Here is a 22,361-nt window from a genome sequence, read left to right as displayed (position 1 = left end):
GCTTGCGGGAAGCAGCTGTGCAACCGGCGCAAGCCCGGTAGCGGCATATCTTCGGCTCGCCCGAAGCATACGCCGCATACGCCGCACGTCGATCCGGTCGTGGTCCGGTGCCACCTGCCGCATGGCGAGCGAGAGAATCGAAATGGATGTAATTTGCATTACCCACAACCCTGAGAGAATTTACCGCTCACACTCAACATACTCTAGAATCTTAGTAGCTTCAGATCTGTAAGGTACAAAGGCGCTGCGGATCGGGAATGACGTCCGTGGTGATCGGATGTGGTGGTTGAGCCACGGGCATATGTTCCGCCAGGTGTGGGTCCCGCGCCGCGGTCTTTCCGCAAAGTCCTGCTTGAGATGCCACGGAGAACATGTCGTGTAGCCGTTCCCAATGAAGATTTTCTGTCACATCGAAGCTGAGCTTGATAACCCTTTAATCCAAAGTAAGCCAGCTCCCACGGCGTGCATCCCAACGACGCCGATGTCGCGACCGGTTGCTCTGCTTTTAGTGCACTTGGTATTGCTCATCGTACTTGCTGCATCCCCTGTCGCTCAAGTAAGTCTCATTTCTACGGAACAAGCAAAAAACGCACAACATGGCTTCGATGACAAGCTGATTCCCAGCTCGGAGGATGCACTGACACCACCTCAGTTCCCACTGTAGGCCGACTGTGATCCCAGAATCGGAATGTTCAGCCTTCCCACGATTGAGTAAGTTCTTCATCTTGGCTGAGATGTTCTTTCCCATGTTGTTGCACCCAATGCAGGGCACCTCGTCGATGACCTCTTGTTGCATGGCGTCAAAGGAGGTCGTCCTATTCCCCTGCAGGGTTGGAGGCACCCTGTACTTGGTCAGTCGTGTAGACCAAGGCTCCTTCTGCCGGTAAGTCGGGCTGCTTGCCATAGGTATACATCAGCGGTGCGGTGTGACTGGTTCACGACCCTTACTGGGAACAATGCCTGCGCAATCACATGCACTGGGTGTATATGACCCTAGCATCATCTGGATCTGATGATGACCCTCAACACCCAAACCCCACTCTCCCTTTCCCAGGCACCATGGATATTACAAGATGGGGTACTCCTTGCCCAGGAGATTTGAGAATGAGCCACAGCTCAGACCAGGAAAGCCCTTCCCATTCCCCATCAGCACGTACCTGCCCGGAATGTCCAAGATTTGCACCCCCACAAACGACGAGCCATGCTACTTCTACCATTTCATCGAGTGCCTTCCTCGCGGGGTGAAGTCGTGCGCCAAACTCTGGACGTCGGTGGATGGAATGGGCACAGGCAACCAGGGAGGCGTCAACTGGGGCAACAACAACACAGGCATCAAGAACCGGGGTGAGTGGTGCGGTCAAGGACACGATGAACATCTTCCGAGATTGCATCTCTCTGAGCCATGTCCATCGCCTCTCATGTGCAGGGAATGGGAACAGAGGCAATTATAATATCGGTAATAACAACACCGGCGACAACTTCGTGTGCAACAACCTGTCAGGGAACCAAGTGTGCCAGCTGTCGAATCTCAAGACAACAGAGACCGTCATCCTGGATGTCCGGGCGCCACCAACTCCACCCTCTCATGTACAGACACCTAATTCACCGCTCACCATTGCCCCACTGTCCCTGCGACAGCCATCCTTGCCAGACCTTCTCCCTCCTGCCAACTCCAGCCACAGACTTCCACCTGCATACACAAGTCCACCACCATCAGGCCATCCATCATCTCCCCTTCCACCATCAAATCAGACAGACCCTTTCCCATCCCCAGAGTCACCACCTCCCTTGGCACAGCAGGCACCTTCCTCTCCATTGAGAAAGCCAATACCTACCTCACACGAACAGATCCCACCACTGATGTCGCCATATTTTTCATCGACTGAGTTCCCACCCCCTCCGCCCACCGAATCACCACCTCCTCCACCCAAGAAGTCTCTCAGCCCTCCGCCTACTGAGTCCACCCCCCCTCCATTCATGTTGCCACCGCCTCCTTCACCGATGAAGTCTTCACCCCCTCCGCCCACAGAATCCCCACCCCCTCCGCCAATGAAGTCTCCACCACCTCCGCCGACGGAGTCTCCACCACCTCCGCCAATGATGTCCCCACCACCTCCACCAAAGAAGTCCCCGCCACCTCCGCCGACAGAGTCTCCACCACCTCCGCCAATGACGTCCCCACCACCTCCACCAAAGAAGTCCCCGCCACCTCTGCCGACAGAGTCTCCACCCACCTCCGCCAAAGAAGTTTCTCAGCCCTCCTCCTACTGAATTACCCCCCCCTCCATTCATTTTGCCACCGCCTCCTTCACCGATGAAGTCTGCACCCTCTCCGCCCACAGAATCCCCACCCGCTCCGCCAAAGAAGTCCCCGCCACCTCTGCCAACAGAGTCTCCACCCCCTCCACCGAGGAAGTCCACGAGCCTTGCATCACAAAAGGCCCCATCTCCTCAACCAATGAAGGCATCACCTCTTCCACCACGAAAGGTCCCATCCCCTCGATCAATGATACCCCCAGCATCACCTTCGAGGAAAACGTGCCCCCCTCCCTCGAAGAAGGTTCCAATCCTTTCAGCCAAAAAATCCCCACCTTGTGCACAAAAGATGCATGCGTCTCCCTCAACAAGGAAACCAGCGCCTTCCACGTCAAAAAAGGCATCACCTCCCACAACAAAGATCACCCGGCAACCAGTATCCAAGATGTCTTCCAAGCTCACCAAGAGGACTGCACCAACACCCACAGCAAGGAGGTCGCCTCCTCCACGAAGAAAAAGCTCACTTCCCCAATCCAAAAAGCCACCGCTGTCACTGTCAAAAACGCCATCGCGTACGCCAGGCAAAAAAGCAACATCTGCCTCCTTTCGCAAGCTCGCAGCCACTGCTACCTAGAAAGAGCTCTCCTATCAAGCTGGAGCAAAGCTGGCCACCGCTATCCCAAAGCTTGTGCCGTTAAGGCTCCAAGCAAAGCCATTTTGCAGCACTACCACCCTTGGAAAAATATGGAAAGCAACGGTCTGACTGCCATTTTCTAGATGTTTTGAATAACTCATCTTGTTTTCTGACCGTCAAGTGTCTCATGCTGGCAGGCCGCCGACAGAGTCTCCACCACCTCCGCCAATGACGTCCCCACCACCTCCACCAAAGAAGTCCCCGCCACCTCTGCCGACAGAGTCTCCACCACCTCCGCCAATGACGTCCCCACCACCTCCACCGAAGAAGTCCCCGCCACCTCTGCCGACAGAGTCTCCACCACCTCCGCCAAAGAAGTTTCTCAGCCCTCCTCCTACTGAATTACCCCCCCCTCCATTCATTTTGCCACCGCCTCCTTCACCGATGAAGTCTGCACCCTCCTCCGCCCACAGAATCCCCACCCGCTCCGCCAAAGAAGTCCCCGCCACCTCTGCCAACAGAGTCTCCACCCCCTCCACCGAGGAAGTCCACGAGCCTTGCATCACACAAGGCCCCATCTCCTCAACCAATGAAGGCATCACCTCTTCCACCACGAAAGGTCCCATCCCCTCGATCAATGATACCCCCAGCATCACCTTCGAGGAAAACGTGCCCCCCTCCCTCGAAGAAGGTTCCAATCCTTTCAGCCAAAAAATCCCCACCTTGTGCACAAAAGATGCATGCGTCTCCCTCAACAAGGAAACCAGCGCCTTCCACGTCAAAAAAGGCATCACCTCCCACAACAAAGATCACCCGGCAACCAGTATCCAAGATGTCTTCCAAGCTCACCAAGAGGACTGCACCAACACCCACAGCAAGGAGGTCGCCTCCTCCACGAAGAAAAAGCTCACTTCCCCAATCCAAAAAGCCACCGCTGTCACTGTCAAAAACGCCATCGCGTACGCCAGGCAAAAAAGCAACATCTGCCTCCTTTCGCAAGCTCGCAGCCACTGCTACCTAGAAAGAGCTCTCCTATCAAGCTGGAGCAAAGCTGGCCACCGCCATCCCAAAGCTTGTGCCGTTAAGGCTCCAAGCAAAGCCATTTTGCAGCACTACCACCCTTGGAAAAATATGGAAAGCAACGGTCTGACTGCCATTTTCTAGATGTTTTGAATAACTCATCTTGTTTTCTGACCGTCAAGTGTCTCATGCTGGCAGGCCTGCCGTCCTTGGATGGAACATTGTGTATTCTATAAAATAGTTCAGAATCACTGCCAAGTACAAGGTGTTGATACAGACAGTGTGGAGACAGAGACAGATGCTGAGGAGTCTCTGGGTCACTCAGAAAGGGTAACCCTGGAGGATCCTACGCTGCTCTGCCATGAAGATGCAGATTTTTCTGTTTGGGCTCCACAACCCTGAGTCTTCCCCTTTTGCGTCGGTGGCTGCTGGACATTCTAGTATTCAGGTGCACAGGGACGGTCGTTCGATAGCGGTTTCTATCTAGTATAACTTCAACATACATCATGTCTGGAGGGCAGGCAATCCGATTGATCGAGACGAAAGACTGGGGCGTCAGGCCATGCGATGGCCCCATTGTGCAGTCGGTCATAAGATGAATCCCCGCCCCGGTCTCTGCATGCCTTGCAAACACAAAAGGGACATTCAGAGAGTACACCGAGGATTGTGGGGTGCACCATTGGCCAGTTTTCTGCATATGTCCCTGGCAGTCTCTTGATGCTGGTTTTAAAACCCGTGCTCCTAGCAATCCACATGGCATGCAAGCAGTCGTGCACTTGATCGCCACATAGCACCAGTCTACCTCAACTTATTCACGACATAAAGGCCGCAATGCCTGTGTTGCATGCCCAGGGGCATTGTATCTCTTGCAAGCAGCCCCTTTCACCGCTGCGTGGCCTGAGACGGCCTCGACCTCGCCCAGTGTTGCCAGTCTGCGGCCTGCGCGCGCGCTGGTTGTTCGATGTCAAGTAAGACCCGGTACTGATGTTTAATGGAGTCATCAGATCTTGATGGCAAGGGATTGCTGCCGCTCCTGCTCGTCCTCTGCACCAAGACTGATGCCTCTCTGCCTGTTCATGCCAGCATGCCATGGCCATAGCGCCCATACCTCCCCTCCTACAAGGTACGGGTCGAAGCAGGAGGCGCTGGCCCACATCCAGGAATGGATCCTGACGATTGGGCAGGAGGCTGGCCTGCGCTTATCCGACGCCCGCATCCTTTCTGGGGCGGTGGGCGTCCCGGAGAGCAGGATAGAGGTAGGGCAAGGTGCGGACTTGGTATCTCACGCATGGGGGGAGGGGGGTTGGCAAGACAGCGCTGGGGACTCTAGAGCCGTCAGGAGCACTGATCAGGAGTGGGTGCGGTGCAACGCTTGGCCTCTGGAAACCTGTTGCCCTCCCTTGCTGCACCTTCGAGCCCCTGCTGTGCCTGATGCTCCTCCCACCAAGTTCCTCCAACACCCAACCCCCACCTCTTCCCTCCCTTCCTCCCGTCAGCTGGAGCTGGACATGCCTGATATGGCGGCCCTGGAGAGCCTCTGGGCCTCCATCCCGGCCGATCAGCACAGGGCGTGGGGCGAAAGGCTGGCCCACACGATCGTCCATGGCTCCCCCGTTTGGCACGTGTACCGGGAGACGCCTGTTCAGAGCCAGGAGATACTGGAGGCTACCAAGGGGGGGATCCTGCTCAGCGGGCTGCGGGATGGCGCGGGTGGCAGCGCCCCGGCCGCGCCCCCGCCCGCTGGCGTCGAGGAGCCAGAGGCGCGGTACATGATCGACTGGAAGGGGGATCGGCTCAAGGTGGGTGTACTGGATGTCGAAGGTGGGCGACTCCCTCCCCCAACTCCTCCTCCTGATTGCTGTTGTCGCCGCGCTGCATGGAGACAGGCCAAGGGATGGCCATGTGCAGCCCAGGGCGACACAATGCGGCGCACCCCCTCCGACCCTCTCCTCACACCACCACCACTCCCAACACCTCGCCCAGATCAACCCTGGGGACAGGCTGCCGGGAGTCGGGTGACGTCTCCGCCACCGCTCATTCCGCTGCTTGCAAACCTGATGCTCCCTGTGTGGCTGCCCAATGCGACAATCCCCTCGTTCTCCCAAAGTGATTGCCTGCTGCAGTGCAGCATGAAGTCTCGGCCCCAGGGGGCCCACAATGCTCTGATACCTCATCCGGCACCCTGTCAGCCAACAAGCCCTACCCTCCTGCCCCCCTCGACCCCATCAGCGGTCGCCGCAAGAGTATCCGTGTCAGCTTACAGCAAGTGGCAGAGACGCGAGCCTGAGAGGGCGACCAGTGCCGGCCGGGGGACATCCCCCGCCGCCGGACCCCGCCGCCCGCCCCAAAGGCCCTCACGCCTTGGCGGGCGCGGCGCCCTTGGGGGCGTCGGTGACGCCGACGATGCCGGCCGCCAGGCGCTCCTCCCTCCTCGCCAGCTTCCTCTCGCGCATGGCCTTGTTCTTGGCGCGGCGCGCCTCGAACTGGTCGGCCAGCGCCTTCTCGCGAATGCGGTCCGCCTTCTGCTTGTGGATGGCCTCCATCAGCACGCGCTTGTTCTTGTACACGTTACCCTTGACCTTCAGGTACAGCTCGCGGTACAGGTGGCGGTCGATCTTCTTGGAGTCGCGGTACTTCTTGAGCATGCGGCGCAGCACGCGCAGGCGGCGCAGCCACAAGACCTTGGTGGGCAGGCGGGCCTCGCGGGTTCCGCGCCGCTTACCTGCATGTGGGTGCCCGGGATGGAGGGGGGGGTTGTGAAGTAGTGGAAGGTGGTGTAGAGGGGACGGGGCCATACCATGCATCCCACGATCCAGGAACGGACAGAGGCTGTGGGAGAGGGCTGCTGTGAACTTCACACACCCTCACAAAGACCCAGGGGCTTCATGTACGCCCAGCAGTGCCCACCAATCTCCCCCCCTCCGTCGTGAGGAAAACACGCACCGTAGCCAGTGTGTCGGCCCTTGGCCTTAGCCTCTGCCGATGCACGCGCGCGAGAGCGGGAGTGGATCTTCTCGGGCTTGCGGATGATGAATCCGTCCTTCACCAGCTTGCGGACGTTTTGCCCTGTGACGATGGAGAGGGGAGGGGGCGGGCCGTCAGCCCAAACGTTTGCGACGAGAGGCCGGGCCTATCCGCCAGGGACTCGCCGGGCCAGCGGGACAGCAGAGGAAGAGCTTCGCATCCCCACAGCATCCATGACCGGGCTCCCAGGCCGTGCCAGGCGCAGAGGAGCCGAGACAGGGCGGGGCGGGAAGCCATGCCCGCCTGCGCCCGAGCCGGGCAGCGCCTCCGCCCACCGCTGGCTGCTCATCGCGGCCCTCATCCCTTATCCATACCCTCCACGGACTCACGGGAGTTGGCCATGGAGATGTCGTTCACCTCATTGGGGTCCAGCCACACCTTCCGCAGACCGCATCCCAGCACGGACGCCGCCAGGCGCTTCTGCAGTTTGAGTGCCACCATTTCGAGAGCGCCCTGCTACGTTGCGGGGCCTGTGGCCTGAAAGAGGGAGAGGCCGGGCCACCACTGGAGCTTGTGGGTTGTCTGCGCGAGGAGTCGGGGCGGCCCGGGTCAAAAGGGGCGTACGTGAACTTCTATTTTGCGCCCTGGCATACGACAGCCGGCTGGCGACCGATGGTCTCGATCCACAAGCGCGCTCTGTGCACCTGAGAGAGGCTCGTGAGGGCAAGATGGTGTGAACCTACACATGGCATGCTGAGTGTGATTGATGGGGGTTGCAACCGTTCATGCTTTTCTCACCATGACGCAGACTGGGGACTGCCATCAGGGACAGCCACCAAAGGTCCAGCTGCCGTCCGATTCAGTCACTCCTCTGACTACTGAGAACCCTGAGTGCCTGATCGGGTTGAGAGGAGGTTGACCAACAAGTGCAAGCTGCCGAACAGCTCATGCTGTAATGTTCTATTCTAGGGGCAGTGGGTACCAGCCGTCGACAAGCAACGGGCTACCATGCAATCCATGCATGTGATGGAAGTCGATGTTCGAAAACAGGGCTCCTTCCACAGCGTATGTGAGGCCTGCGCTTGAAGTTTCAGCTATAGCACCTGCGATTGTGCTTGCCTGAAAAATCATTTCTGGAGACTTGGAAGGCTGCACACTCCAATCGCTTCCTCTGGGTAGCTTCTGACGACTGGGGGACTCATATGGCATCAAACTGCACTCATCAAGAATCACGAGGGCACCCGTACCATGCTGCTTCTATAGCTGCTATCATTCCCTGCGAAACACTACCTCAACCTTCGCAGAACCTTGGCATGGGCAAACGATCTTTAAAGTCACCTAGCGAAGCTCAAGGAGAGAGTCCCGCCGCCATCTTCTGCAAAGCAGCACTGCTGCATCGACTATCTGATTACGCATTGAAGTTGTGCTGGACGTCCAACCAGCGAGAGCAGGGTCAAGAGGAATGGCTTTATGATCTTGCTTGATGTATTTACAAGAGTGTTCATTCCAACAGAAGTCTTGGCGAGATGCACTCGCATGTAGTGTGTTCAGATAGCGTCCTAAAGTGATTTCCACAGCTATGTGCTAGGACATGTAGGAGTAATAGCATTTGTTAAGAGGACTGATTTGTGGGGATCTTTTGGCAATTGCTACAAGACAGCAAGTTGCTATTAGGAGATCCTCAGCCAGCAGCATGAATGTGTCTGTAACGGCACACATACCGCCCTGCTGACAATGAATCCTTGCACAAGGGAACACTTATAAGCATGACGAAGTTTGCATCTGTCAATTCCAATTCAGCGGTGGACTTCAAAGTATAGAATGTCACCCTGCTTTTCGGAGTTGCCGTGATGCGCCCAGAACATCATCGGGAGGATCCGATGCGAAATCTCTCCCGATGTCACGGCATGCATCCCTCCCATCGCAGCATCAGACCAGCATAGATTTAACTACCTTTCATGATGTTCATCGCCCGGGGAGATGCCAAGAAGTTGAGGCTAGATTGTGCCCTGCCCCCAGCGGTGCGGCCGCACACTCCGTTCGGCAGCATCAGCCTCAGCCAGGATGCTAGCCGCGATGCTCCCCCTGCAACCAAGGAGCCGCGCACAGGCACTTTCTACCCAGGCGACTTTTGCCTGCGTGCTGATCAGTCACCCTGTCCCGTCCTGATCGGCACTGGGTGAGCCGTCGCTGGGGTTGTGGGGTGTGAGATCTGCAGATGGTCTGGCGAGGGGGTGAGACCACTCTGAGCATCCTCCACGACAGCTGTACTCCGCCAGTTGGATTGCCTGTGACGACACCCTGTTCATTCCATCATCCTCCAGAGTGAGGAGTAGGAAGCTGGCAGGGTTCAAGAACTTGGACAGTGAGTGTGTGGCGCGTCTGGACGACGGCTGCATGGCATTTGAGGATTCGAGTCGATGGCGTGTGTTGAGCAGCCCAGTGTACCTATCCTCTTTGCAGTCTATAGCCTGGGGCTCTATGTGGACGTGCCACGACTGAAGGCGACTGCCGAGGGACAAGAACTCCCTCTCAGCCAGATGTTTGATGGTGCGGTCACCATGCATGGGTGGAGGCTTGTGGTGTGAGGGCTACACGTGTGGCACCCACAACTCAATTGGACCATACAATCTTGACCACCCCATCGCCTCCCCATCCACTGTCTACATCCCCCTTTCCGCGTTTCCTTACCTCGCTCCCCCACCTTCCTCAGTCCTGATCCATGGTTCTGATTTGGAAAGGACGCTCCGCATCGTCATCACCAGCCGGCTCGTCACCCAGAGCCGATTTCTCCACGCTCTGGAGGAGAATTTGGCGCCGGTGATGGAGCAGGTGTGAGTAAGGGTGGCGCTCGGCCTTCCAGCCTCCTGGCTGGGGTGGGAAGGGGTGCAGTCACTGGGTTCTTAGAACCCTCGTGCTCTCTCATCGTTGGCTGGCTGATGTATGGTGCCCTGGTTTTCGTGTTATCTTCACTGCAAGGCATCAGTCACTTCAAGCCCTGCATGATCTAAACTTCTGAGCATGTCTGGGCCTCATGAGATCCACGTCGCCCTACCAATCACCTCCCCCAGGCTGGGGACTCCACCTCCCTGCCGGCCTTTGCGGCGCAGTTTGAGAGCAAGGGCTTCCACAGGGGCACGGAGGTGGCCTTCACCACCTCCGGGACGCAGCTTGATACATATATAGATGGCGTGAAGGTGAGGTACTGCAGCACGGGCTCCAAATGGCAGGGGTCAAGGGGCATCGAGAGGCTGTGTGAGCAGGGCTGGGAGGGTTTGTCGATCGCCAGCCATTGCAGTGCCGATGCTAACGAGCCGACGCTGTGCAGGAGCCAGCTTTCCCCACCTTCCATCGTGCGTCCGACACAGCTCCCTAACCCACCCACCCATCCCCCAGGCTGGCACCATTGCCTCCCCGACCCTGGTGAAGGGCCTGTTCGAGATGTACCTGGGTCAAGACCCTGTGGCCCCCGACGCAAAGCGGGCCTTTGCGCAGGGGCTGGCCAAGGCCATGGAACCCGAGTGAGCTGGAGGTGTGTCGTTGGTTGCCCCACATTTATATGTTGTAGGTGCAGTGCTTGCAATGGGGCACCCGTGGCAATGAGAGTGCCTGCTATGATCCCGGGGCAGGCAGGGCAAGCAAGTGTTTGTGTGTAAAAGAAGTAAGGGCGGCAGCGGGTGTGTCAGCGGTGTGCATATGCACGGTGTCGCAGAGGCTCAGTGCGGACAATCTCCAGGAGAGGAGGTCTCGGTTGGGGCGTCTACGTCGGCCTGCCGCGTCATGGCCATGGCCAGCATGCATCTCGCCCCGCCTTGCACCACTTCTCTCGGCCCTACGGGGCCACTTCACCGAGACCCAGAGCGTGACGATCAGCCCCCCTCGGCCACACACACTCACACCCTTTAAGAAAACTCCACTAGTACTCTGAGAAGTCGGCGTGGCCCGTGGCCTTGGCGTGGCCCACCGCCTCGCGCTCGCCACGCAGGCCAGCACCGCAGACGCCGCAGCGCAGCGTGAAGGCGGCGGTGTCGGTGAACTGGCGCGCGTCGTGCGCGGCCGCCACCAGCCGCCCCGCCGCCGCCATGACCTCGCGCGTACGCCGGCCGTCCACAGGGAACACCGTGGCGTCCATGTCCTCGGGCGCGCCGGGGAAGGGCGACACCGCCAGCGCGTCGTAGTGCAGGCCGTCGTAGAGCACCAGCACGCGCTCGGTGTAGTCGGCGTGCTCGGAGCCGTACAGGTCCAGGCGCTGCGTCTGGATGTCGAAGGCCGCGATCTGGCGCCCGTACCGCCTGCACGGTGGAAAGGGAGGGGCCGGCCAGTCACAGGACAGAAGCTTGCCGTGGCCTCATGCCTCCACCACACTGCTGTTGCCCTCACGTCCCTCCACGGGCTTTGCAACCCACCCGCAGGTACCCATCCTCTCGCCGACTTCCCCTTGAATAATCACCCCCCTGATCCACTGTTCAACCCCCCCCCACCAAAAAACACACACACGCTCACTTGGACAAGATGGACAACTCGATGGCGCCGCCCCAGTGGTGTGGGTCGTCGATCCAGGCGCAGTAGTCCACAGGGTCTTTTTCTAGGACGGCGGCGCTCCACTGCCCTGGGTCGGCCAGTACCGCCTCCACGATCATCTGGCGCAGGACGGGAGCTTTGTACCGCAGCCCGCTCTCCATGGTGTACCCCACCGCGTTGAACAGGCAGCTGTTGTCCGCGTCGATCACGCGCCGCACCAGGCAGCTGCCGTCCGGCAGCATCACCTCGGCGCCGGGTGGGGGCGCGGCGTGCGCCTCGCCAGAATCCCTCCCGCTCGCGCTTGCCAGGGTGTGGATGCGGGTGGCGGGCCGAGAAACGGCGGGTGCGGGGCGGGGCTGCGCAGGAGGGGCCTGGGAGGCAGCCGCTGGCTCGTCCAGGCTTGCAGCAATGGCGCGCGCCAGCGCCTCGTCCTCATCCTGTGGAAGATGTATGAATTGCATCGATCTTGAGGGATGCTCTGAGTGCGATTGCACGGGCATTGTGCATATTAGGACGGCATCGGGTTGGGGAGGCCTGACTGGTGAGGCAGGAGCATGCCCCATTGGAGGCGACGTCCTCATCGCAGCAAGAGAGCGCCAAGTGCGCCAATCCCCAGTGCTGGCCCCAGACACAGCACAACCTTGCACCACCCCACAGACGTCCTACCATCGCTTCCATGGCATGCAGTGTGGAGACTTCTGATGCGGTCTCAGTGTGCTGCTCCTCGCCGGCTGGCTCCCGCAGGGCCTGGACGCTTTCCCTCACGGTCAGCATGTCCCCCGCCTTGATGCCCAGAACCGTGATCGACACATCGCTGGTCAGGTCCAGGGGCCTCGGGGGGAAGCCTGCCAGAACCTCCTGTCGGAGGGCGGGGATGCCGGTCGCGGATTCCAGCAAGTTCCGAAACTCCGAGGTGGAGGTGGTGGGGTCCACGCCTGCACGCAAGCTTTTTGTTGGAGTGATTGCGGTGCATCGGAATGGATGCTACAGGGGAGTGCGCTTCAATTGCATCTCGACCCGCCTGGACGAGGAGCCCAGAGGAAGAACAGGCCCCCACTCACTTGGCAAGGTAGCCAGTCCCCGAGGGCCTCGCACCCTCAGATTCATTGCGCGAAGTTCATGCAGATATCAGGATCGTCAGCCATTGAGAGTTCGCATTCGTGCGTAGCGTTCAGGGACAGGTTGGTTCGTATCGAGATTGACACACCAGCACGCGCCTGGGCGCGAACAATCGGAACCCACCGATACAATGTCCGTGGTCGAGGTGAGCCCATCGTCGAGGAACCACAATTTGATGTCTGTCGGATGCGAGGATTTTACATGCTGCCTTAGCGTGGGGTGTGAGCTATCTTCTGGGGGCAGGCGTTGGGCGGGCTATGGCGAGCACCTCACATGCTCCTCGGAGCCTCCAGCGCCTCCTGAGGCGTGTGCTTGGGACCTGTAAGGGTGAGTGCCTGCCGAGAGGATCGACATGCATGCAGGTTGTGGACTGGGTGGACCATCGAGAACTGTAGAGTCTCTGGCTGCTCATCTTTGACCCGAAACCCCACTCACTCCAGGTGGTGGAGAATCAAGGTCCTTCTCCTCGAGAGCCTCCCGGCCTGCGCCCCATGATGCACCCCACCCCTTCAGGCCCCCTACTCCTGAGGAGCTCCGGGCCATGAAGCGGAACAACATCTTGGCTGGAGGTGGGTGCCTGTCTGCCTACTCTGGCATCAGGGATTGGTGGGGGGGCTGCAAGGGCCCAGAGCTTTGGCATCGTCCCCCACGTGCGGGGATGCGGCTGGAAGTCGTTCGATGATCCAAAGCGCACACATGTACCCCTCCACGTCCCAGTACCAGCCCCGGCCCTCTCACGAACACCCCCCCTCATCCCAACGCATTGCCCCACCCCAGTGCTCCTGGTCGGGGCGGCCGGAGCCAGCTACTACTCGGGCTTTGCGCGCCGGGACCCCATCCTCAGCGCCACCCCCAAGGCCGAGTTCAGCAATTGGAGCGGAACACACACCGTGGTGGCGCACCGCCTGTACGAGCCCGAGAGCCTGAAGGACCTGGAGAACATCATGAACCTCGCGCACAAAGGCGGTGCGTACGGTGGGGTGGTATTGGGAAATGGATGTCATGGATCTGCGCATGGAATGCCTGCTCGGTGAGCATGCTGTTTTGGCCGATGTCACGCGAGCGTGCCTTGAACGGTTGTTGGAGTTCCCCACGCTGACAGCCATGGCAGCGAATGGCAGGCTCTCCTGTGAGCCTCTCCCCCCCCGCCTGTTCCTCCCCCTCACTCGACAGCTGGTTCAACACAGTGGCCCACCACCATCAAGATTCATGCCCCCAAATCCTCTCTCCGCCTCCCCCCAAACAGGGAGCAGGCTGCGTGTGGTGGGCTCCGCCCTCTCCCCCAACGGCATGGCCTTCTCGGAGGAGGGCATGCTGAGCCTGGCCCACATGGACGCCATCCTGTCCATCGACGCCGAGCGGCGGCTGGTCACCGTGCAGGCCGGCGCGCGCATCGCCGACGTGGCGGCGCGCTTGCGCGAGCACGGGCTGACCCTGCAAAACTACGCCAGCATCCGGGAGCAGAGCGTGGCGGGCTTCGTGCAGGCCGGCGCGCACGGCACGGGCGCGGGCATCCCGCCCGTGGACGCGCAGGTGGTGGGCATGAAGCTGGTGACCCCGGCGGAGGGTGTCCTGGACATCACAGAGGTGAGCCCTGTGTGTCTGTTGGGGGTTTGAGGGTTTAGCGGGGAGTGAGGTGGGGTGAGGGTGTGGAGAGGACCGTGAGGTGGTGAAGTGGCCCCATGGCAGAGGAGGGTCACCCTGGGAGGCTGGCTGTGGAATTAAAGGGTCATGAGACGACGGCCACCACCTGCCGGTGCTGGAGTAGCATCGTGCACACTGCCCTGGCCCACACCCACTCGGTGTGAGCGCTGCATTTCGTGCAAGGGACTCCCAGTCCTGAACCTGCCATTGCAGAGCCTCGACCACGCCCCACCCTCAAACACACACACGACGCACAGGAGTCCGACCCGGAGCTCTTCCGGCTCGCCAGAGTGGGCCTGGGCTGCCTGGGGGTGGTGGCGGAGCTGACGCTGCGCTGCGTCCCCGCGCACCGCCTGCTGGAGACGACGAGCGTGGAAAGCGCGGCGCAGGTGTGCGCCGCGCACGCGACGCGCCTGGCCGCCGCGCGGCACCTGCGCTACATGTGGATCCCGCACACCGACGCCGTGGTGGTCGTGCAGAGCGTGGAGGCGGGTCCCGAGGCCGCCGCGCGCGCCGAGGCGGAGATCGCGGCGGCTGCGGCGGCGGCGGGACGAGGCAAAGCCGACCCCGCAGCGGCGCTGCGCGCGCTGGCCGTCACCGCGCGCCTGCTCTCGGAGCGCGAGGCCGCACCGCTGTCTGCCTTCCAGCTGCGCGACGAGCTCCTCGCCCACGCGCCCCTGGACGCCGGCTGGGTGCGACGCGTGAACGCGGCCGAGGCCGCCTACTGGCGTGGCTCGGCGGGCCACCGCGTGGGCTGGAGCGACGAGGTCCTGGGCTTCGACTGCGGCGGGCAGCAGTGCGTGAGCGAGGCGTGCTTCGCCACGGGCACGCGCGCCGCGCCCGCGGGCGCCGACCTGGCCTACGCGCGTGACCTGCTGGCCCTGGTGGAGCGGGAAGGCCTGCCCGCGCCCGCGCCCATCGAGCAGCGCTGGACGGCGGGCAGCGCCTCGGCCATGAGCCCCGCGCGTGGCGGCGCGGCCGACCTCTTCTCCTGGGTGGGCATCATCCAGTACCTGCCTGTGCCCGAGGACGGCGACGCGGAGGGGGAGCGGCGCAGGGACGCCGTCGTGCAGAGGTGTGTGCTGTCTGTTTTCAATGGGGGCCAGGAGATGTGGGAGTGAGGATGCAGTGGTCACGGGTCCATGCATACCTCTCTCAATGGTCCAAGGGAAATGTCGATCATACCTCCCTCACGACGGGCCCCCTCAACCACCCCCACCCCACCGCCCCGGCCACAGCTTCAAGCGCTACAGGACCCTCGTCTCCGAGGCGCTGTTCGACAAGTACGACGCCGTCGAGCACTGGGCCAAGGTGGAGCCCCCTGAGGATGCCGCCGAGCTGGAGGCCCTGAGGCAAAGGCTGGGGAGGAGGTTCCCGGTGGCTGCCTTCCAGGCCGCGCGACGGCGGCTGGACCCCAAGAACATCCTGTCCAATGACTGGGTGAATGCTCTTTTTCCACTGCCACAGACAGAGGAGGCTGGAGACTCTGACGAGGGCCAGCCTGCTGCCAGGGCCGAGGCGGCGTGAAAGGTCCCAACGCTGTGCTGGACGCTGGTTGAGCATGTGCGAATGCATCGCTGTTGGGCTGCATGACAAGTATGATGTTTGATTTTCTGAGCTTTCCTCGCATCAAGTGCTGCAGTATCCCCTCGTGATTCAGCAAGGGTGGTCAGCATTCAAGGTATGGGCGAGGGGAGTCGTCACTCAAAACCAGCTGTGGCTGGGCGCACGCGCGAACGCGTCCCGTCACTTTGCAAGCACTTCATATATAGACCAAGGCTTGCGTCAAAGGATAACCTGACAGACTGTTCTCTCGAAGTAAAGGTTTCCATTCAAACATCACGTGCGATGGTGCTGGGCGGATTGGGGCCGCTGGGTCTGCTGATAACTCCCACCCTCCTCATCTTCGCCAGCGTGCTGAGCTTGGCGCAGTTCAAGGTGCACCTCGGGAGTGTGATCCAGAGTACCAGGAGACATGTAATCGGATGATTCCGTCCGTTCATCGACTCCCTTCGCATCCCTGGCGTACAGATCGCGTACGTCGCCCTGGAGCGCTTCTCCTCCTCCCGCCACCCTCTGCTGTTGGACAGTGTGCAGCCAGGTGTGTGCGGTGGGCATGGGTGGGGATGCACAGCTCAAGGCAGCATTACGAAATCCACAACTGGTATGATGTTATCCCTTAGAACACCGGAACTCACTCTGTCCCGTACCATCACCACGCTCAGTCCTCAAGAAGCTGGTCCAAGTGTTCGAGAGCGTGCTGGGAAGCCCCTCCGGCTTCAATCCCACCCTCACCCATGTGCTCTTGGTGGGTAGAGACCCGGGATGCATAGTTGGGGAGCATGATACCAATCAAGGGGCCGCTTTGTCCCTGAGGTGCAGGCTGCAGATTTGGTATACCTGAGAGCCATGAACCAACCTCGCCTCTCCCTGGGACCTGCCGTGCGCAGGTGGCCCTCATTCTTGCCGTGCTGAGTAGGCGATGAGAGGCACAGCCTTGAGACTCAGGGGAATTGCGAGATTGGGCTAGGCGCACAGAGCGGGAGGACGCTCGGGCATTAATGTATGCCTTGTTTGGAATTGCGTCCGTGGCTCGCCCCCCTCCTCAGCCCTGGACTGAGCCCAAGGCTACTTTGCCACACACAAGCTCCCATGGACACAGTAGATTCTTATTTCTTCCAGTGACATGTGCCAGTTTCCTACAAAATTCAGTCCCCCTAGCCTTGGGCGGGGGTTGTTGCAAGGTAAATGTGATGTCAAGTATCAGCCGAGGTCAACGAGTCGGGGGACCCGGTGCATACCCAGCGTTGCATGGGGAGTTGGGAAGCCAACTCCCTGCAACACTCAGAGGCTGACCGCACTGGGCCAGCTCCGCAGAGACCCGGCTCGGCCGGCCTCGGCGCCTTCGCCGCCCCGTAGGTTCGCGGCAGAGGCCCGCGGGCTGCGTGCCAGGCCCTGGACCGGCGCCGCGACCGTCGCCGCGCCGATCCTGCTCCTGGCAGACCTCTCGGGCTTCGGGGGCGAACGCGGCCTGGACTGCCTGCCCTCCTCGGCCAGCAGCCGCTGCTCCTCGGCGGCGCCCCTCCGCGCCTCCCTGTCCTCCCCGGCCTCGTCCCAGGACAGGCCGGACACTCGCATCTCCAGCTCCGCCAGCTCCATCTCCAGCTTCAGCGCCTTGCGCTTGTCCTCCGGATACGTCCAGTGCAGCCCTTGTGGGGGGGAGGGGCGGGGGGAGAACAGAAATGCTTCATCTGGAGCGGGGGTCGAGGTTGATGGGTGGGTGGCATTGGGTGGTGGTCGGGCGCCCAGACAACACTCGGCTCCATTGCCTGCCACGGCTGCATGCGCGAATCCCCTTGCATGGCAGTGTGGCTGAGACGGGACCTGCGCCCGAACCCCAGTCAGCTCTCAAGACACGCCCAAACTGGTACCTGAGTAGACGCAGAGGCAGATGAACCAGGGGATGGCGAGGAAGGCGAGGAGCGCTGACCCCAGGGCCCGTGCGTTTGCCAGGTCCCGCTCCCTGTTCCCGGTCACGGTGCTGGCACCGGAGAAGCCGTACCACTTTTCTGCCAGCAGGCCCACCAGCGGGGCTGCAAAGGCCGCCACCGCGCCCTCAAAGCAGCGGTCAAAGGCATAGACCAGGTTGCGCTGCGCGGCAGGCACGATCTCGGCAAACCTGAAACATGTGCAGAGAGGGGGGGTGAGATTTTCAGGGAGGGGATGGGGCAGCGAGGCGAGGGGCAGCTGCGAGTCAGGTGGGAGGCGAAGAGTCCCGGGGACGCTGCTGGGGGTGCATCGGATCGCTCCGAACATCCGCTGGGTGAGAGGGATGCCAGCCGTGCCAGCGCGACACATACTCCATACAGCGCAGCACACAAGCCACCTCTTTCCTCCTGCACTCCCCTTCCTTCATAGTCCAGAATCCCCCTGTCAGGCTGCAACCACCGACTCACACAGGGTTGTTGCAGCAGGGCCCTGGCCAAGCCGTGAGCATGGCAAAGAGCAGGATGACGATCAGGTGGAGCACAAAGGTCGGTGTGCTGCCATCCATGGGGAGCACCTTTGGAGGGTGGGGAGGGTGAGGGTTGGCCCGATGGCAGAGTGGAGGCAGGGTCATGCAAGAGGAGGCCAGCGCTCCTCGAGGGGGCAAATGTGGGGTGCCGACGGATCTTCCCATTCCCTTCCCATCCCCTTCATACCCGGCCCCAAAACCCCCTTTCCAGGCGGTGCCCGGGCTCACCCGGAAGATGACCCAGGCAAAGGGGATGCCAACGGCCACGCTGAACTGCGTGGCCAGGATGCGGCCGTGCCCCGGCGAGAGGCGGGCGGCAAGGTCGCCGACGGCGCCGCCGATCAGCCCCCCCACGCCGCCCCCCGCCAGGTAGGCGGCGACCAGGAGGCTGGCGTGTGCGTCGCTCATGCCCGCCAGCTGGAGGTAGAGGGTGAGGAAGATGAGGGATGCGTAGGGCACCGACCCCACGATGCCCTGCGTGATGATGAGGAGGAAGGTGGGGATGCCCGCCACGGCCAGCACGCCCGCGCCCATGGCCCGCAGCGTGCTGGACAGCGAGGCGCCGGCCTCGCGAGCGGCGGCGGCCCGCCCTGCGTAGCCCGGGTCGTGCACCCAGATGCCGTTGGCCAGACCCACGCCGGCGGAGGCGACGGCGACGGATACGAAGACGAAGCGCCAGCCGGGGACTCCCAGCGGCGTTGCGGCGCCCATGTTGGTGGCGTACAGCGCGCCCAGCATGCCCCCCAGGCTGATAACGAGCCAGAGGGCGCCAAAGGCGCGGCCGCGCGCCCCGGGGGGGTAGTAGTCCGCCGTCAGGCTCTGGACGTTGGGGATGACCAGGGCCAGGCCCAGCCCGTTCATGGCCAGCACGGGGACGGCCAGGGCGTAGGAGGAGAGCGTGCCGAACAGGGCGGTGAAGGTGGCCCAGATGAGGCAGCCCGCGGCGATGACGGCGCCGCGGGGGGCCAGGGCGCTCGAGACGCCGCCCAGCGGGCTGGCCAGGGCCTGCATCATGGCGCGGGCCAGGGCCAGGTTGCCCAGCTGGGTGGGGGTGGCCTGGAAGGCCGCCCCCACCCAGGCGTACAGGGCGGGCAGGATCTGCTCATCGCACTAGGGGGGGAAGGGTAGGGTGCAGGGGTGGGAGGGCTGAGGGCTGAGGGCTGAGCCTAGGGCACCGGCCTGAAAGTGCTATTGGGGCTCGACGCTCTGCGACCGGGGTAGCGAGGGCCCGGTCCCGGCGCCATGCGGGTTGCCGTCGCATCCCCACATTCCCCAGCACGCTCCAACCTCCGTGCCTTTTCTAAGATCGACGCGGCGGCGATGAGGATGACGGTGCGTGTGCGGTGCACCGCGTCCTCCGGGGCTAGCTCCCCCATGCCGAGAAACCTTGGGGGCCAGCTCCCTCCCGATCACATTGCCTGTGGTACACTGCAGCCCCGATACGGTGACGAGGTGGAGGTGCGCTGTGCCTCACAGCATCCCGTTCCTCGCAGTAATGAACATCGTTCTCGCGCACAACTGCCGACCAGGTACTTCAGGTTAAACATCGACATGAATCCAAGCACACAGCAGGGTCAAGGGAGGAGTAAGGATGGAGTTATTTGACGGCACTTAACAAGCTTCAATGAAATAACAACACTATTCCTGGTCAGGCATGCCGACATACTTCCACACAATTCATGGATCGCTGCGGCCCTCCAGGAGGTCTGGCGCCCAGGGCGTCGTCACGGTGGCCGCGCTGGCATTGGCCGCCCTCATCAGGGGCAGGGCGTGCTTCGGCTTCCTCACGTTCACGTGCAGGGCTGGGTCCTCTGCCTGCGCTTCGGCGTCCGATGGCGCCGTCTCAGGCCTGGGGACGGTGGTTGGGAGGAGGTTGTACATGTGTTTGTGCATGTGTGAGGGGTGTGCTGGGCAGGGGTGCCCAGGAATACTGAAATACCCTATCTAACTAGGACACCGCAGAAGGAGGGCTCATGTAGTGTGCAAAGGACCCCTGACATGGTGCATGCGCCGGGCCGCCCTCTCACTGGTCCCTCAAGAACCCCCTCTGCAGCCCGGCATCTGAAATACCCTCATTGAAACTCACGAGACTTTGCCGCGTCCGAAGCAGCACTTCCCCCGGCGAGCGCAGTAGATGGTAGTGCCTATGGCCAGCAGGGCGAGGAGCCCGACGACCGCGCCGATGGCGGCGATGACGCCTGTGGCCAGGCCACCGCCCTTCACCGGCGCGTCGGCCGGCGCGGGACTCTCGGCCGTCGCAGGGCTCTGCTCCACTGGCGAGGGGCTCTCGTCGGGGCCATCAAAGGAGGTGACCTCCTGTGGGGCCGGGGGCGAGGGCACGGGCGCCAGGACCTGCTGCCGAGCGGGCGAGGGTGGCGCTGGCGCGGTGGGGGAGGCGCTCGGCGTGGACCGTGGACTACCGCTCTCGAGCGTGGGGGAGGGCGCGGCCGCCCGCGGGGCGCTGGTCGCCGGGGCGGGTGCGGCTGCGACCGGGGCATTGGCGGCAGGCTTGGCTGCGTCCTCCTTGGGCGCTGCTCCGGACTCTGGCGCCGCGCCGGCCTGGCCCGCCACGAGCCAGGACCCCGCCGCGCCGGCGGGCGGCGCGGGCGGGGGAGATATGCCCGCCCCGCTCCGCATGGAGGCGGGGAGGTCGCCCTGGCGGTAGGGGTTCACCCACGCCCCGTTGTTGTCCCTCCACAGCTGCCAGCACTCGTCGCACTCCAGCATGACCCCCGCCGCGGCGTTCGTGGCGCTGGTGTTGAAGCTGCTGGTCAGCGTCAGCTGCGCGGCGTAGTCGTCCATGCCCAGGGTCAGCTCCCCCAGCCGGTCGTCGCCCGCCGTGGCGTTGGGCAGGAGGGAGGGCTTGGCCGGGTCACACCCGCCCACGCCGCCGTCGCACTCCCACAGCTCGCAAACCAGGTTGTCCCCGGCCTGGAGGGGCCAGCTGCCTATCAGGGTGCTCATGGGGAAGTACCTGATGTGTGTGGGGGGACGGGGGGGGAGGGGTGATGTCATGGCCAGCGCGATTCTCCAAGCGCAGGGGCTGGCGCAGGCGACACTTCCGCATTGAGTGATGGGCCTGCCAACGGCAGAGGGTGCAGGAGCAAGCGCATTGAATCAGGATGGACTCTCAAGCACCAAGCCACCCCTGAAACTCACCAGATATTGGGCCAGGCGACGGAGGGGACGTGGACAAACATGTTCCATGTGGTGACGGGGTACCACGTGGAGTAGCACAGCACCGCAGTCTCCGCAGATGCAGATAGGGCCAGGGCTGCATTGTGGGATGTAGAGGGAACAAGAGGTGTTGAGCTGAGGCACTGTTTAGCATCGCGCCGAGGATATTCAACCTGCATGGAATGGCGAGGGTATGGGCGCGCAGTGCCGCATGAGCATGCTGACGCCCTGCTGGGGGACTCGCCCGGCCCTCGCCTCGAGGGGGTACTCACAGATATCATCCAGGGGGTTGGTGGCGCTCTTCTCCTGATACGCCCACGTGTTGAGCCGCATGCCGGCGATGGTGACTTGCCGTCCCGGGGTGTTGGCTGCCGACACAGCCCATGCTGTCCCGGCCAGGAGCAGCAGGGCCTGCGTCCATGCTGACCTCATGCTTGCGGATCGCGGAGCTCTTACCCGTGTCTCTTGCTTCTTGCACTTGCTCTGCGGGATCCGGGCTGTTACGGGACGCGAGTGGTGTTCAGACCCGCCCCCCACCGTGGGTCGTCGAACTCGCGCTTCCGGAGTTCGATGGCCCACCCCCGCTTCGTCTCGGCTGGGAACTGCGTCGATCGTGCTAGCATGCAACACAGACCAAGTCTAGGGGGTTCGGGCGAGATCAGTGAGGGGAGTGACGAGGCGAAAGCCAAGGGGTCTGTGCATGGCGCATGGAGGTGTTTCCTGGCCGGCATGCGCCCTCACTCCTCTCAGCTCTGCACCGCCAGCTTCTTCAGGTGCTCCGTGAACACTGACAGCGATACGTCGTCGGTCATGATGACCTCGCTGGACAGCGCAGCGCTGGACTGGTAGGTCGCGCTGGGGTTCAGCTTGGCCAGCAGGAAGCGCGCCTGGGAGCCGTTCTGGTCGCAGACGGTGAGCCGCGGCACCGGGAAGCGGCGCGCTATGATGGCTTCTGCCTCCGCTGCTGGGGCCTGGGTTGGTGGGTGGGAGGTGGGGGTGGGTGGGAGGTGG

The 22,361-nt window shown here is 62.1% G+C and overlaps 9 protein-coding genes across 9 annotated transcripts in view; 3 read left to right on the top strand and 6 right to left on the bottom strand.

Moving 5' to 3' along the window:
• Positions 1-1,166: 1,166 nt before the first annotated feature.
• F751_5716 (hypothetical protein) lies at positions 1,167-1,886 on the top strand (the record flags this gene model as incomplete). The annotated part of the gene is made up of 2 exons (XM_011403206.1): positions 1,167-1,344; positions 1,801-1,886. The coding sequence occupies 2 exons, from the start codon at positions 1,167-1,169 to the stop codon at positions 1,884-1,886; spliced, it is 264 nt and encodes an 87-aa protein (XP_011401508.1).
• On the bottom strand, positions 1,749-1,979 carry F751_5715 (hypothetical protein; the record flags this gene model as incomplete). Its single annotated transcript, XM_011403205.1, has 1 exon — positions 1,749-1,979. One exon carries the CDS (start codon positions 1,977-1,979, stop codon positions 1,749-1,751), a length of 231 nt encoding a protein of 76 aa, XP_011401507.1.
• Positions 1,980-5,967: 3,988 nt separating this feature from the next.
• F751_5714 (hypothetical protein) lies at positions 5,968-6,675 on the top strand (the record flags this gene model as incomplete). The annotated part of the gene is made up of 1 exon (XM_011403204.1): positions 5,968-6,675. One exon carries the CDS (start codon positions 5,968-5,970, stop codon positions 6,673-6,675), a length of 708 nt encoding a protein of 235 aa, XP_011401506.1.
• F751_5713 (60S ribosomal protein L19-2) lies at positions 6,265-7,375 on the bottom strand (the record flags this gene model as incomplete). Its single annotated transcript, XM_011403203.1, has 3 exons — positions 6,265-6,632; positions 6,854-6,976; positions 7,264-7,375. The coding sequence occupies 3 exons, from the start codon at positions 7,373-7,375 to the stop codon at positions 6,265-6,267; spliced, it is 603 nt and encodes a 200-aa protein (XP_011401505.1).
• A 3,415-nt stretch (positions 7,376-10,790) lies between these two features.
• On the bottom strand, positions 10,791-12,502 carry F751_5712 (Ubiquitin thioesterase OTU1; the record flags this gene model as incomplete). The annotated part of the gene is made up of 4 exons (XM_011403202.1): positions 10,791-11,166; positions 11,378-11,832; positions 12,062-12,330; positions 12,457-12,502. 4 exons carry the CDS (start codon positions 12,500-12,502, stop codon positions 10,791-10,793), a joined length of 1,146 nt encoding a protein of 381 aa, XP_011401504.1.
• Positions 12,503-13,055: 553 nt separating this feature from the next.
• On the top strand, positions 13,056-15,685 carry F751_5711 (L-galactono-1,4-lactone dehydrogenase 2, mitochondrial; the record flags this gene model as incomplete). The annotated part of the gene is made up of 5 exons (XM_011403201.1): positions 13,056-13,083; positions 13,292-13,480; positions 13,761-14,101; positions 14,416-15,233; positions 15,397-15,685. The coding sequence occupies 5 exons, from the start codon at positions 13,056-13,058 to the stop codon at positions 15,683-15,685; spliced, it is 1,665 nt and encodes a 554-aa protein (XP_011401503.1).
• A 1,317-nt stretch (positions 15,686-17,002) lies between these two features.
• Positions 17,003-19,549, bottom strand: F751_5710 (hypothetical protein; the record flags this gene model as incomplete). The annotated part of the gene is made up of 5 exons (XM_011403200.1): positions 17,003-17,367; positions 17,590-17,837; positions 18,115-18,221; positions 18,402-19,283; positions 19,505-19,549. The coding sequence occupies 5 exons, from the start codon at positions 19,547-19,549 to the stop codon at positions 17,003-17,005; spliced, it is 1,647 nt and encodes a 548-aa protein (XP_011401502.1).
• A 301-nt stretch (positions 19,550-19,850) lies between these two features.
• Positions 19,851-21,782, bottom strand: F751_5709 (hypothetical protein; the record flags this gene model as incomplete). Its single annotated transcript, XM_011403199.1, has 4 exons — positions 19,851-20,022; positions 20,260-20,525; positions 20,847-21,147; positions 21,670-21,782. The coding sequence occupies 4 exons, from the start codon at positions 21,780-21,782 to the stop codon at positions 19,851-19,853; spliced, it is 852 nt and encodes a 283-aa protein (XP_011401501.1).
• Positions 21,783-22,096: 314 nt separating this feature from the next.
• The window catches only part of F751_5708 (Protein transport protein SEC23), a gene marked incomplete at both ends in the record, with an annotated part of 5,478 nt that continues 5,213 nt past the window's right edge, over positions 22,097-22,361 (bottom strand). Inside the window, one exon of the mRNA XM_011403198.1 lies at positions 22,097-22,321. Within this exon, the coding sequence (XP_011401500.1) occupies positions 22,097-22,321 (225 nt within the window). The remainder of the gene's footprint in view (positions 22,322-22,361) is intronic.

Source organism: Auxenochlorella protothecoides, assembly GCF_000733215.1.
Source record: "Auxenochlorella protothecoides strain 0710 unplaced genomic scaffold scaffold69, whole genome shotgun sequence".
Classification (NCBI taxonomy): domain Eukaryota; kingdom Viridiplantae; phylum Chlorophyta; class Trebouxiophyceae; order Chlorellales; family Chlorellaceae; genus Auxenochlorella; species Auxenochlorella protothecoides.
The sequence above is the reverse complement of the archived record's forward strand: the minus strand, read 5'-3'. Positions and strand labels throughout refer to the sequence as shown.